Genomic DNA, 17130 nt, shown 5'->3' on the forward strand with positions numbered 1-17130 from the left:
ACTAACGATCATGTAATTGTTTAAAATACTCAGTGTGGGATCCTATATTTTTTCATACACGATCTCTTCCCCAAAATGAAATATTTTTACACATTATTTTGTGTACTTTCGGAGAATTATTTTCCATATGAAAAATGCAATAAAGCGATTCGGATGACATAATCCATATATAAATTGATTTGGAGTATAAGACAAAGCTAAGACTTTCAGGTCAAAAAGTATCATTTTATATGCCAGCAAATACAGTACATAGTAAACCTTAGTAATTTATCTTCATTCATTTAAATATATTTTATTACCATAATGTTGACAAATGGGGTCAGGCTACAGATTCCAACAAAACATCCAAATTTGTGCAAAATATGAAGATTTACCATAATGGATCTTAAGCGTTGGAAAAGAAATTTCTTTGGATTATTTTCATGACAGAAGACTTGCTTGCACATAAAAAAAATATAACCTGTTCAGTGTCCCAACATTTATAGACACAAAAAAGTTCAAGACATATTGGCAACATCACCATACATTGCATGAGCAGTGACTAATAAGTGTTCAATTTCCAAGTAAGTAAGCTATTTGATTATATATTTCTTAACGAGAGATTAAATTGTGTCCATGAGAGATTCAACAATACCAAGAATGTTACAATACCAAATGAACAATACCAAGAATACTACAATACCAAATGAGTAATACCAAGAATGCTACACTACCAAATAAGTAATACCAAGAATGCTACAATACCAAATAAGTAATACCAAGAATACTACAATACCAAATGAGTAATACCAAGAATGTTACATTACCAAATGAACAATACCAAGAATGCTACACTACCAATTAAGTCATACCAAGAATGCTACAATACGAAATGAACAATACAAAGAATGCTACAATACCAAATGAGTAATACCAAGAAAGCTACAATACCAAATGAGTAATACCAAGAATGCTACAATATCAAATGAACAATATCAAGAATACAATACCAAATGAGTTGTACCAAGAATGCTACACTACCAAATAAGTAATACCAAGAATGCTACAATACCAAATGAGTAATACCAAGAATGCTACACTACCAAATAAGTAATACCAAGAATGCTACAATACCAAATGAGTAATCAAGAATGTTACATTACCAAATGAACAATACCAAGAATGCTACACTACCAATTAAGTCATACCAAGAATGCTACAATACAAAATGAACAATACAAAGAATGCTACAATACCAAATGAGTAATACCAAGAAAGCTACAATACCAAATGAGTGATACCAAGAATGCTACAATATCAAATGAACAATATCAAGAATACAATACCAAATGAGTTGTACCAAGAATGCTACACTACCAAATAAGTAATACCAAGAATGCTACAATACCAAATGAGTAATACCAAGAATGTTACATTACCAAATGAACAATACCAAGAATACTACAATATCAAATGAGTAATACCAAGAATGCTACACTACCAAATAAGTAATACCAAGAATACTAGAATACTGATTGAACAATACGAAGAATACTACAGTACTGATTGAACAATACCAAGAATGTTACATTACCAAATAAGTAATACCAAGAATGCTACAATACGAATTGAGTAATACCAAGAATACTACAATACCAACTGAGTAATACCAAGAATACTACAATACCAATTGAGTAAGACTAAGAATGCTATACTACTAAGGGTTCTTTTATCAAGAAGTATTATTTGATATGCAATAGAGGGTTGCTATGATACACATTTTAGAGAAAAAAACTTACGAGAAAGTTTTTTCTGTATTAAAGTGTGGCTTGTATCTTTCTTTGTTTTCTTTTTTCAATTCAGTTCATAAAATTTATTTAAACTACCAAGACAGCAAGATCACCTGTGACAAAACTTTGAATGCTTTTATGCTGGTACAAGTGGATTAAGGATATTCATTTGAACTGGCTGAGTAAAATCATGCTGTCAATAGGAATTATCTGGCAGACTTATTACATAATTACTTGATGAAAGAGAGTATCGTACTTATCAGTCCTATCTTTATCCACAGGCCAATCTTCCCCTACCAACCACAGGCAGGCAGCCAGGTAGTGGCAGGAGCAGTGTATCCTCTGTGCGTAGTTCTCCCTCGGCATCTGCAGGGAAAACACCCCCACAGGGAAGTGCCCGACCTACACCAGTACAGATTGGAATTGATCTAGGTATGGAGAAAATTTATATTACCCAGGCATGATAAAACAATCTTGGTTTGTTGAGTTGGCAGATATCAGGTTATTGACAATTTAAAATTTAATAATCAAGATATCATAATTCATATCTGTTTATCTGTCTCGTTATTTCTGGTACTTTTAGTTCAGAAACATGTGCCAGTTTGATTCAGATTCAAGATTTTGTTACACACAGTCCCATAGTGGTTGGCACTTTTTTGTCAAGATTTTTTTAAAGGATGAAGTTGATAGTGTCATAGAAGGAACCCTGTGATGGTCTGCTTTTCAGCAGATTAAAATATAATTTTGAGGCCTAGCATACAAAAAGCTTTATTAGTCATATATGCCCCACATTTATTTCAAGTTAAAATGGTAATATATCTTACTGAGACAAAAATTCATGTCTTGTTTGCAATCTTCCTTAATTAAATAATGTCTAATAATGCCAGGGTTTGCTTTTTGTTTATTGGAATGAAGCAACTGAGGGCACAAGAAGCCACCACAAAGGCATGCCAGTTTATTAAAAGATGACATCTTCACTTCCCAAATAGATGGTATCCATGAACACCTAGGTTACCAAGAAAGCAACTGAGATTTGTTGTCTATAAACTCAATAATGTTTCATTCTCAAGAATGTAGACCATCAAAGACCATCAAACTATACTGGCTTTATTTCTGACAGAGAGAGTAGACCATCAAACTGTACCAGCTTTGTTTTTGACAGAGAGGTAGTAGACCATCAAACTGTACTGGCTTTATTTCTGACAGAGAGGTAGTAGACCATCAATCTGTACTGGCTTTATTTCTGACAGAGAGGTAGTAGACCATCAAACTGTACCAGCTTTATTTCTGACAGAGAGGTAGTAGACCATCAAACTGTACTGGTTTTATTTCTGACAGAGAGGTAGTAGACCATCAAACTGTACTGGCTTTATTTCTGACAGAGAGGTAGTAGACCATCAAACTGTACTGGCTTTATTTCTGACAGAGAGGTAGTAGACCATCAAACTGTACTGGCTTTATTTCTGACAGAGAGGTAGTAGACCATCAAACTGTACCAGCTTTATTTCTGACAGAGAGGTAGTAGACCATCAAACTGTACTGGTTTTATTTCTGACAGAGAGGTAGTAGACCATCAAACTGTACTGGCTTTATTTCTGACAGAGAGGTAGTAGACCATCAAACTGTACCAGCTTTATTTCTGACAGAGAGGTAGTAGACCATCAAACTGTACTGGCTTTATTTCTTACAGAGAGAGTAGACCATCAGACTGTACTGGCTTTATTTTTGACAGGGTTGTCACATCAAAGGACCCTCATGTTTATTTTCCTATTTTCTTCAAGAATTTTATATTGTTCTAATTTTTAGAGATCACAGCAAGTGGTTTAGTTGGTGCCAAATAGTTTATATCATTGGCAAATGGGTCGAGTTTTGACTGAGACAACCATGCCATGTAAGTTTGTTCTGAAGCTGTACATATTTCAGGACATGTTCAGTGAATGACCACAGTGTTAGGTACATGACTCCTACTGCTAACTGATTGTTGTTTGTAAATGGAATACACAATTGTTATTAATGCAGTTTTGTTAGTATTTATCTAATAAATTCAAACGAAAATTCAATATTGCATTCTTATTTAGAAAATGTACAAAACCCAAACCATAAAAACAAATTAATTCTAACAGTTAAATGATAAAACAGACTAATTTATTATCTGCAGGATGCATAAATTATCTGACTGCTTACCCAGAACTTTTTTTTTACAGGTGTAATTGATAAATTAATTATTTATTTTTTGACTATCTTGATTTACCATATACATGTATTTGCTTTATTAAAAATATTCTTGTGACCATTTTTTATTCAAAATATGAAATGTGAGACAAAGAAAATACCCAGCTTTACTGATAATGGTGACAAGCATCTCAAGAATTGAAATGGGATTCCTTTGGGATTCCTGTGGTATTCCTTTGGTATTCCTTTGGGATTTTTTAAAGAAACATTATTTGTTGTTTGTGTAAAAGTTACACTGACTATTAACATGTTCCTTTTCAGTAAAACAAATTAAAATTGTTTTAAAATGTTTGAATGAAAAATGCTGTTTACTATCTGAATAAGATCAAATTAAATGAATGAAAAACATTTTTTTTTTTCATGCATGGGATTTGCTGAATGCAAATGCAAGATTTCCTTACATGTTTAATTATTTTTATATTATAAATGCTTAATTGTAAGGTTTAGAAACACAATGCCTGTTCAGTTATGGCAAACACATGCAACAAGATTTATAAAAAATATTGATTAATATTAAATTTTTGGATACAGAATAATAATACAGTAATGCATGTACATGCTTTAAGTCGTCAATTTTTAATTAATTTTTAATTTTACAATAGCAAGATAATGAGATTGTAGACTTAACCAAAACTATGACTAGAGCCCTTGAATGTTGAATATTTTGCAATGAGAATAAATGCTAACCATAGTTTAAAATGATTTTAAAATCATATATTGTGCATTGCACTAGTGGACTGGCAATGCCATTTTGCCGACCCAACTATGCCTTACTTGTAAAGCATACTGCCATTTATTAGCAGGTGATGATTCAGTGAATCAAAAGCAAATTTATGTAAACGATCAAAGATGTAAACAATCACTTTCGTCGTTAACTTCTACTGCATCAAACCTACACACAAATCATTGGTATTAAATGAGATTTGAGTATTAGTCAATTTGTCGAAACTTCCCACTGAAAAATCAGTTACTGTACATGAAAAAGTTGGCCATTGCGTAAGAACTGAGGTACATCTGATTAACTGGAGTTTTAGAGATTTTCATGCATTGCAAAAGAGTGGTTGGTGTGACTCTAAAGGGGCTAATCTTGAAAGGATTGGCTTTGCCATGCCTTTAATTTTACTTATATGATTTTTATTTATTGGACAAGTTAAAAAATGTACACATGTTGATGGCATCGGGATTTGTATTTATTGGACAAGTTAAAAAATAAATACATGTTGATGGTTATGGAGTTTTTATTTGTTGGACAAGTTTAAAATTGTATACATGTTGATGGAGTTTGTATTTTACAGGATAAGCTTAAATATGGATACAGGTTGATGCTGATGGAGTTGGACAAATTTGAAATGTATACTTGTTGATGATTGCAGAGTTTTATTTTGATCATGGATGGCTTCAGAGTTGAGAGGGTACATCCTCAATCTTGGTTTAGCTGACAACTGTTTAGTGCAACCTTAACATGATGAATCTATGCATATCAACCACTGGATATTACTATTAATATGTAGGGCTGCTATCTTGATAAATTTTCCCCATGTATAGACAATCTTGTGTCTTAATACCACTGAATGCTTTAAAAGAGAGTTTGGTTGGCTTAAATTAGAGCTGCACAGCACTCAACTAACACTTGATTATATCCAGAACTTGAGTCTAAAATTGGAACAAATGATTGTCATCTCACCACATCCGTCACCCCCAAGTGATAATTTCGTCAGCATTTTTGATATTGTAGTGAAAGTTGGCAAGATAAGATTAGCAAAAAAGAATCCATTTAGTATATCAGGCTCATTAACAGAAAGGTGAGCATTTATCACTGACAAGCATTTATCATTGACTGCCAAGTGTTTGTTTGGCCACTCAGCAGATATCTCTACACCCAAGGAAGATAAAGTTAATGTTTTCATGCCACTTTGTTTTCAAATGAAAGTAGTTTTTTTTAACAATTCTTCATATTTCAGGGAATAAGAAAAAGAAAATCTTATTACAGTATAGCAGAGATTCACTATGCTTTTGAGGGGTGGGTGTCTAAGATCAGTGCATGGCTGAACAATTAATATTAATAAATTTCCTTGTCGCATCTTTACAGTGTCTTTGCTCCTAGTCTTCAGATGGGCAAGAAAAGCAGGGTGATAACAGATGATGGCATAATATTATTTGAATTAAAATTGTTGCTAAATAACTTTTTCAGCAGAAAAGATAAATTTCAAAAAATTATGTTTTGTATTGACAGAATTTTTTTCTTCTTATTTTTGGCATCACACTTGTCACAAGTTTTGGAGTTTGTTCATGTGTGTGATGGCTTCATCAGTGATAGTGAGTGGTTGCAATTTAATGTACTTGGGTGAGAGTTTAGTTTGATAGTTTCAGTTCTCGAGCCCTGAATTTGGTACTCATTAGGCCCTGCTTTCAATGTCTGAAAAAAGAAATGCAAACTTGTTAGAGTATAATTCTGTAGGTATTGGATCTTTTGTCTATTATACAGCCTTTCTTATTATCTTCTTAAAGAGTTTGGATTTTTCAAAATCACAAATAATCAGCAATAATAAAAGAAAAGAACAATTCAGGGGTTTTATAAAGTCAATTATTCCATTTCCTTTCAGTTACCTCTCCTGCCAGCTCACGCAGCTCTAGTTCTGTGAGCAGTGTACGAAGTGGACAGAGTCGAACCAGCACAACCAGTGGAGGAAGACGATAGACCACTTGAGTTTCATGTATATTCCCGCCACCTGGCTTGAATTATTAGTTAATAAGTTTTTGAAAATTAATATGCTAAAACTCCAACATGAGACAGTCTTGTTCCTGCTTTCCTTCAAACTTACATGAATTGTTAACTAAACAAATAGACCAAATAATGCCAATTTCGTTGTTAAAAAGGTCAGGAAATATGTTTTGCACATCTATTACATACCTACTACCATTTCATTTAAGTTCTTCAGGTCTTATTTTATGTTACCCATGAATACATAAAGCTATTGAAACTTGGACAAGATGGTTTAGAAGTTTAAGCTCTTGTGTCCTGTTATCCCATTATTTTTATTGAAACCTATTTAGTTTCTTAACAAAACTTTGTTAAAAACACATCTTAGGTATGACTCTTTGAATCTGACACTTTAAGTTTTTAATATTCCTTGGTTAACTGCCATTTTAATTAGTATGTATTTATGTATTTGTTTCCATTAATGGGCATTTACATATGAACTGTTTGCTACAGTTTTTCATTGGACATTGATACTCCTTTCTTTTCTTGGCCCTGTTGGCAAATAAACAATTTGTTCATAAATTCTAACAAGTCCCAAATTTTTATAATTGTCCAAAGTTTATATACTATATTGCTCACCTTTATTTGCCTGCAGTAAAATGAAATTTTGATTGCCAATGTTAGAAAGGTCATCTATAAAATAATAACAAAAAACAAACAAGCAGAAATAAAACCACTATACAGATTCACTGACAGACACATATCTTTGCATGTATTGAAGATTTTCTTTCCATTTTAAACATTAACAAAACATACCTGTATTGTATCAGACACAGGAAAAGTTTCATTATTTTGTCTAAGTATATTTGTCTCATAATTTGAATATATCAAAATCAACCTATGTACAAACTTTCTGATATTCAGTTAAAATAGTTTATAAGGATCTATATTACATTGATGTCATCAGAAATTTTTTTTTACTGTGACTGCTAATTTAAGGGAATAAAGCTTTATTGTTAAGCTTTATTGTTCTCATTTTTGTTGTCTTTTTTTTTTTGAGATTATAATAGTTATCTCAATCAGTAAAAAAGAAACAAAAGCAAATGACATCTTAGAATTTTTATGTCTGCAATAGTTTATGAAAACGGATTCATTTTGTATTACCAGCATAACACAAGACGTTAAAAGCACAAGTTAGACTAAAAGTATGTTAGCCATATTTTATTTTTAAATGCCTATTGATATTGAAAAATATACAAGAAAATGAAAATATAATTGTTAATTATTGTCCACAATGTGATTTAACACAAAGAATCATATTAATTGTATTTCCTTGTGAACGAAATATTCATATGACTGTGATATTTGATGTATTAATTTGTATGAATTTAATTATTAACTGTCCATTGTATAGCTATTAAGTATGACAAGGTGTTCATGTGTGCAAAAAAGAACATTAAATTTTTTTATAAGACTGGTATATGCATTTTTCCTACAGTTAGCTCTGTGGTTATACCACAAAGTTACAAAACCGAACTAGAATTTTGCAGCTCAGCAATATATTCCCACACTGATGTGTTATTTATTCCTCTTCATTTACCACACTCGTCTGTTATTTATTCCTCTTCATTTACCCCAACATCCCTTGATCTCACTCCTCCATTGCCATTACTGTTCCTCCCTTCTCAAGCAGTCAAAAGTGTAAGACTTGTGCATTGTAAGGTTTGTTGGTTTTAGTGTTACTTTCAATTCAGTGTTGGCTATATCAGGGTCAGGAAGTGGGGGCTAAGTGCCTTTCCACTGAGGTAGCCATGTGGATATCTCAAACTCAGTCACAACTCTGGTAAATTCAGCATCTGTTAAAGCTTCATTATTTTACATGTGTTTCTACTAAGAGATTGATTAGTAGTTAATAATCAATTTATTTTTGGTGTGATATCATGTCATAAATCAGAGACATTTTTTAATTGCCTAAAGATTTCAACAGTAATAATAGTGTGGAATTGAATTTCTTTTGAAATCAACAAGAATAGTGTGAAACTTTATTTTATTGAAATCATTGACAAGAATAGTGTGGTATTGTATTTCTTTTGAAATCAACAAGAATAGAGTGGAGTTTGATTTGTGTTGAACACAAAACAGCTAGAATCATGTGGGATTGGATTTCTGTTCAAATCAATTACAGCAATTTTGATAAGTTAATTCATCGGTCATATCAGGAAAAGTTCCCATTGATCGACTAATACAAGTACTGTAAATCACAATATGTTAGCATCATTATATTTTATGAAACTGTCAACTTTATCATATCCATAACTTTAGCACACAATCCAGTATTCTGTTTTCAGTGGATGAAAACATCTTGTTTGACTCTGATCCCTGGTTACACATTATCAGGTACATGTATGACACACACTGCTCATGAAATAATGTTTACTAATATATATCCCACGTTACAAGTTATCAGGTACATGTATAGCACACACTGCTCATGAAATAATGGCTACTAATATATATATATATATATATATATATATATATATATATATATATATATATATATATATATATATATATATATTCCCCATTACAGGTTATCAGGTACATGTATAGTACACTGCTCATGAAATAATGGCTACTAATATATATCCCTGGTTACAAGTTATCAGGTACATGTATGACACACTGTTCATGAAATAAATTCTACTAATATATATCCCTGGTTACAAGTTATCAGGTAAATGTATGACACACACTGCTCATGAAATAATGGCTACTAATATATATATCCCTGGTTACAAGTTATCAGGTACATGTATAGCACACACTGCTCATGAAATAATGGCTACTAATATATATATATATATATATATATATATATATATATATATATATATATATATATATATATATATATATATATATATATATATATATATATATATATATCCATCCCTGGTTACTGATTATCAGGTACATGTATGACACACACTGCTCATGAAATAATGGCTACTAATATATATTCCTGGTTACAAGTTATCAGGTACATGTATAGCACACACTGCTCATGAAATAATGGCTACTAAAATATATATCCTTGGTTACAAATTATTAGCACTATCCAGGTACATGTATAACACACTGCTCCTAAAATGGTGGCTGACTAATATATTTCTTTAGTTACAAAACTGTCAACATCAAATGTCCTGGCTTCTGTAATATCGTATAATTGCAGGAAGTTTTTTTTTCTGGTTTGGTCTGAGCTAAAACTACTGAGACGAATCGTAAAGCCTTTTTGATGAAACTCAGGAGAAAGTTAATTCTAAAGCTTCCCATGACATAGACTACATCGGCTACCACTGAAATGTCAGCAAGTGGCAGCAATACCTATTACAGCAGGAGCTGTGGGACTTGGATGTGGAAATGGTTTAAGGTAGTGAAAAAAGTCTTTTTCATGGCCACCCATATCTCTCAAATAACAGGTAATACTCAGTATTGCAAAAATAACACCCTCTCTCCCACCAAAATGAGGTACCTTTTCATTGATGTTTTGGACATTCTGTGATGACTTGCACCTGCTTATCTCTAAAAAATGTGCCTACACATCTTGAAAAACGTGTGTGGATCTTGAACAATTACATATGCCTTTGCATCTGGAAAAAAACATGCCTGCATTTGTCAAAATATGTGCCTTCACATCTTAAAAATGAAACAATGCCGGCACAACTATAAAAAAACAAAAAACTTTTGCCTGCACATTTTGCAAATGTAAAGTGGTTGCAGACGTTCCTTTTAAAACATTTGCACTTGGAATTAGCAAGAAATAAAAATTGTACATTTAAATTGTCAACACTATCATATTCATTCAATCTGCTTGTGTAAAACCATAGCCCAACTCCACCATTATTTGTTTGACTCCGTATATTTTTTTTTACCCAAACAGCAAAACTGGGGTGCATAGATAAAGTAAACAAAGCAGATACAATCATCATAATGAAAGGATAGGGACTAGTTGCATGGTGGCCGTGTACCTAAACTGGGTAGAGGCTATTCACACAGCCATTGTGTACCTGATTTGACACAAAAACATGGCATAAGATAATTCTAAATGAATGTGGCACATCATCTGATCTTTACTATTAGAGTACATATAACATCATAAAAGGAAATATTCAAATATTTAAGGTACATTACTCATTTTATATATATATATATATATATATATATATATATATATATATATATATATATATATATATATATAAATATATATAATTTATGACTAAATAGAGATAAACAGTTTTATCAAATCAATATTTTTATTATGTATAATGCACACCTATTAAAGATACAGAAAATAAATAAATAAATAACATTAAAAATAAAAATTAGAAAAATAAAAAATAATACATATTATATCTTGATATATTTTTGACAAATGTTAGATATTTCATCAGGACTCAATTTATAAAATAAAAAATTAAGGCATGCATAATGCTTACTATCAAGGTATTTTAATAATAATTAATCATATTATAATGAAAATTAATTTAAAATGCACTTTTATTTGTAAAGAATTAGTAAACTTATTTTCATGATATTTATACTTTTACCAATTAAGTTATTCTGCAAAGTAGAATAATATAAAAATATTCTTATTTAATTGAAAACAGGGGACATAATTCACCAAAAAAAAAACAAACTAAAAGAAACAAAAACAGGAAAAATGAATATCATATAGTGTTTTTGAATTTAGAGCTTTTGGATATACCGTATTCAGACAGTGAATCCAATAGGTTTCCTTTAACAGACATTCCATCTCAGAATCAGCTTTAACAATAGGTTGGAAGGAGAAATCTTGCAAGTTATGGGAAATTTTGTTAAAATGTACGGCAACATGAGATGAAAATGATTGATCGATATAATTTTTTATATCTGATCTATGTTGGTTCATACGTTTAGATATTTGTTGACTGAATTGTCCAAGATATTGGATGCCACATCTTTTGCATGTTATCAAATAAATAACATTTGATGTTGCACAATTAGTATCACAATGCATATTAAAAGTTTCTTTCATATTGTTACTATTGAAAGAAGTATTTTCATTAATAAATGAACAGTGTGAACATCTAGGTCTATTACATTTAGTTGATGATCCTATTTTATATGATGTTTTTTCTAATTTAGAATTAGTTAGGAAATCTTTTAAGATTTTTAGTCCTTTTGTTATCAAGTGTGGGTTTGCTTTCGTGTAGTGATTTTAGCACTTGCTTTACATGGTAAGTTTAATAAATCCCAATATTTATTGATAATCTTACCTATATTAGGCAAACTTGAATTATATTCAATAACAAAAGGAATGATATCTTCATTTCTAATTTTGATTTTACATTATGAAGATTCAAGTTGTGTAAGAGATTAATGATGTCAATAGGGTAATTTCTATTTAAAAAATGCTGACCTAGCTCTGTCAAAGATGATTTAAAAACAGCGTCATCCAAAATAATTCTTCTATATCTTTTTGCTTGACTATATGGTATCCCGTTTTTACATGATATAGGATGGCATGAAGAATATTCAACATATTGATGAATATTCATGTTTTTAACATGAACCATGGTAGTAATGTTATTATTTTCATTTTTCACGACATCTGTGTCCAAAAATGACACTTTAGTTTTGGAGACATTGAATGTAAATTTTATTGTTGGATGTAATTTGTTTAAACTGTCTATAAAATAATAAAGGTCTTCTAATGAATAACTCCAAACCATAAAGATATTGTCTAAAAATCTTAATGTTACATCGGGTTTTAAGAGGCATTTATTTAGAAAATCATTTTCGAATTTTCACATAAATAAAGATGCATAAGCAGGTGCTATAGGACTACCCATTGCTGTTCCCATTTTTTGGAGATAGTTTGGATTACCAAATTGAAAAAAGTTATTTTCGAGCACAAGTTTTATCAAATCACAAACATGTTCTTTTGATAGTGTATATGTATATTCGTTTTCTTAAAGATAATATATTCATGCTTCGATACCATCATTGTGTGGTATATTCGTGTAGAGTGAAACCACATCAAGTGTAACAAGGAACGCATTTTGAGTTAGTTTCGGTAAAGATCTCAATTTGGTAATGAAATCAAAAGTATCTTTGACATATGAAGTTAGTGATTTCATCAGTGGTTGTAAAATGTGATCAATATATTGTGATATATTATTTGTAATTGAGTTATATGTAGAAATAATGGGTCTACCTGGATATCCTAAAGGTAGTGACTTATCAACCGTTTTATGTATTTTTGGTAAAATATAAAACTGAGGTGTGCGTATTTCATTTGGGAAGATATCTAGTTCATCATATATGGAACAGTTGTGTACAGAGATTTGATTAATACATTTACTTATTTTTTCTTTAATTTCTTCAGAAGGATTATAGGAAAGTTTTGTGTAATATTCTTCATCATTTAATTGTCTTTCTACTTCTTTAATATAATCCTCCTTATTCATTATTACTATGGTGCTAGACATATCAGCTTTTTTGATAACAATACTATTGTTTTGTGATACGTAAAGAATTTAGTTCTTCTTTAGATATGTTTGTAAAATGTTTTCTTTTAGGACTGCTATTTAAAATTTCTTGTTTAGTTCATTCAATATAAAAATCAAGATAAATATCTCATCCACTAGAAGGTGTAAATGTTGATTCTTTTTTTATTGAAAAAGGGCTTATGTTGTAGATGAAAACTATTTTCATATTGTGAAGATGTACATGATTGTGAGAAAAATTCTTTTAATTTTAACGATCTTGTGTATATGAAAAATGCTTCTGCTAAATTAATATTATAATGCACTTTGGTTCTCAGACAATATGATAATCCCTTACCTAGAAGAATGTAATCACTATTAGTTAGAATTCGTTTAGAAAGGTTTAACACAGTTTCTTTTCCTCTTTCGATTTCCTTTTTTCTTTTCTTTTCTTTCCTCCATCTGTTCTTGTTTTCTATTCTAATAAATCTCCTATTCTTTCTGCTGTTTGTGTAGTTTTCAACAGATCCTTGAGGGTTTCCATTAGACTTTGTATTGTTGCTATAACGGTTCTGTTGGATTCTTGTGTAGTTTTCTTTGCCCCATTTTTTACTGCATCTGCATAGGTTGCCTTTTGTGTGCCTGGAGCTGTTAAGTTTTTTGCTAGATCATTTTTGCAATTGTTTTCAATGGGTCTATTATTTTTTCAGTGTGATTTGTATATATGCCAGCTCAATCAATGACACACATTCACAATGTAGCTATAGACTGGGGCCTCAGATTTATTGAGGCTGACCTTAACTTGGCATGTATTCCTTACTGTATTGTATGATGGCACCTTTCTCATCTGATCTTTATCGCATTCTGAATTCTGATATTGCATGGTTAATTCATAATTGTACATATACATTGTAGTATTCACACACCCTTTTATTTGTTGTAAAACCTCCACCACCAATTTTTTTTTTTAAAAAAGAAGGCTTCAAGCATATAAAAAATGCACAAAACATGGTCATTTCGTTCATTGAGTTTTAAGTTCCAATTTCATTGTTCATCAGGAACTCCCAAATACTGTCAGCGTATTCGAATTATACTAAAGTTTCTTTAGTAACACAGTCGCCATATCTGCTTTAGCGAGTCTATGTTTCGAAGCAGCAGATGTGAGGTTGACTCATTAATAATCCCAATGACTTCTTAAAATTCGCTGTTATCTTTCTTAAAAAACGTATATGCAGTAGTTCTTCCTTTTTATTTGTTCAGTTTGTTTTAGAAATATAAAAACTAGACATTGCAAATATATGACGCAGATGACAGTTTTTACTGAAAATAAAACTGTTCTAGTAACTGCTTGTTTACATCGAGAGTTTCTGTTCGCTTTGAAACGCCAGTATGTGTATTCAAAATAATGTAATAATTTTTGGCATTTATTTTACGTTGTCCTCATTGCAAATCGTTCTGGCAACTTACTGATGACTTGTAAACAGTCATCCAGTCATTCATAATCATTTGGATTTGTAGAATTTCTGAGAGAGAGAGAGAGAGACTGGGACAGAGCAAATCCACCTAGTATCAATTGGCAACAGTTTCATGGACAGTGGTGGTTTTATCCTAATCATCAGCACACATGCGATTTTGACCATCTTGATAATATTTCGAGCAACATTGGTATTTATGTGAGAGGTAAATATATCAAGGTCAACCCTCACACAAAAAGTCACCCATTTTAAATATACCTAAATGCAAGGTGTACAATTCTTTAACTTTGAGGAACTCAGTTTTTTTTCCAGTGATAAACAATTTTCAGAAGAAAATTACAATTTTAATACACGAAGATTGCTTGGCGTTACGTGAAAAACTCGTAGTTACATCATCGTTATTCCATTGATCGTTAAAGATGATCATGGAAAATTTAGAGCACAATGTCTCACGTTCTACATTTAGCTGATAGATGTTAACTCTTATAGACTCCTTGATACTTAAGTTTTCGCACAGCTTTAATTCGCTTACTTCACAATCAAGCTAAATTGTGATGCAGTTGTTGCTTTGTATGGTTAGCACATGATGCTAACATTGCACTTATGGGTTTTAAATCACGTGCTAAATTAAACAATTTTGATTGGCTACTTTGAACTGAAGCGGAGTGCACCTTTAAATCAAATGGCATGAAGTGGCGTGTGTGTGTGATTTGGATTTTAACGTAGCTTTAATAATTTTTCAATCATATCGCTACGATGTCTGCAGTGTGGCAGTTTATAGTGATGTCTAGCACTGGGGCATCATGCTGCAGCCATATAGCATGATGTCCCAAAGTCACATTATCCTGACACCAGGCCGACCAATCCTTATACTAACCACTTAATGCTGAACATCTAGCGAGGCAGCTGTTAGTACCATTTTTATAAGTATTATGACTCGACCGGGGTTCGAATCCAAGACCTCCCGCATCTGAGGCGGAATCTCTAACTACTAGGCCACTGGAGCATGAAGTGGAGAGTGACTATAAATCTAAGAAACACACACAACTTATGTTTACTTGGATAAGTATAACAAATCATTATGGAATAAGCAGGGAATTATGACCAATTATAATAAATTGTGATGGAGTAAGCAGAGAACCATAGCTAAAAATAATTGCAATATTTTTATTTACATCGACTGTGAGGGCAGTATATCGAAAGTTGGAAAAATTGGAACTCTGGTGTACAGCGTAAAATATGCGAATGACGATACCTTGTTCAACATAGAAACAGTTGAAACAATGAAGAAAAAATTACTATCGATCACATATGTAAATAATATGGTGATAAATAGGAAAACAACATAAAAAACAAAAAGAATCTGGAGCCCAGACATTCCAATACTATCCTCCAAATAACGTTCTAACATATATACCAAATATTTTGAAATTCGAAAAAAAACCCCGCATGATCACAGTTGTAACGTCGCCCTCTTAGCAAGAGGGGTGGTTAATTGGATTTGGCTGGCGTTATCTAGAGGATGACCTCCCTCAATATTATAGCCCGGCGGGAGTGAAAGAAGATTAGAATTTCAACAGAGAACTGAGCGAGAATACTGGTAAGAAATAAAGCAATACGAGCCCCCTTTGACAAGAAAATAACAAATTTAAATAGAACAAATCAATAACGGCAATTCCAATTATATCAATAGAATTTAACAGGAGTATCCAATTTGGATATATTTCATCATCATAACGAGAGGTGAAAAGAGCGCAATGTCCACGATTGATTTGCATCACCTTCCTCTCTTTTTGACCGTATCAACATCTGCTAGTTCATCATTCCTAAGCTCTATGCTTTGCCCCTTCATGGACTTCCTGGTCCTTTTATTCTGACATGGTCCTTCTTTTCCTCGGAATTCTGTCCTCAGACTGTCCCGTCTCACTCCCAGAAAGGTGTTCCTTAAAGGACAAACTTACCCCATAATTTTGCATACCCCACTCTCTAAGACGTACATAAAATTCACCCACGTTATTCAGAGCATGTTGGCTCCACACACTGCGTAAATTCTGACTTAGTACGGTAGAACATTGACCTCGATTCTAGCGGCAAGTCTTAAATTATCACGTGAGCGTCTATCGAGTATTACCGTATTCTTTTACATGATACTACATGTTCGATTGCTATTGCATGAAATTCACAAATTGTAACTCACAGCAATCCTTAACCTATAAGATTATTCAAACAGTAAAAATCAGATATAATTAGTTAAGTATCGTTAACTCACAATAATCTCTATCGTTCTACAACCAAAGGAAGTTATTTCATATAACTCTATGAAATCCTACACATATGAACATTTGGATCGCATGCAATCAATTCTACCAATGAACTAATAACTGTAAAATTAAAAGGTAAATTGCATAACAATTCTAGCA

The 17130-nt window shown here is 31.8% G+C and overlaps 1 protein-coding gene across 1 annotated transcript in view; it reads left to right on the forward strand.

Annotated features, from left to right (window-relative positions):
- LOC149798866 (coiled-coil domain-containing protein 39-like) overlaps window positions 1-8180 on the forward strand; it is a 53528-nt gene extending 45348 nt beyond the window's left edge. The window contains exons 20-21 of the mRNA XM_089957779.1: window positions 2051-2201; window positions 6605-8180. Of these exons, the coding sequence (XP_089813905.1) occupies window positions 2051-2201; window positions 6605-6699 (246 nt within the window). The 3' untranslated portion in view covers window positions 6700-8180. The remainder of the gene's footprint in view (window positions 1-2050; window positions 2202-6604) is intronic.
- Window positions 8181-17130: the final 8950 nt, after the last annotated feature.

This window comes from Sinohyriopsis cumingii, chromosome 5 (assembly GCF_028554795.1).
Source record: "Sinohyriopsis cumingii isolate HCF-2022 chromosome 5, ASM2855479v2, whole genome shotgun sequence".
In the NCBI taxonomy this organism is placed as follows: Eukaryota; Metazoa; Mollusca; class Bivalvia; order Unionida; family Unionidae; genus Sinohyriopsis; species Sinohyriopsis cumingii.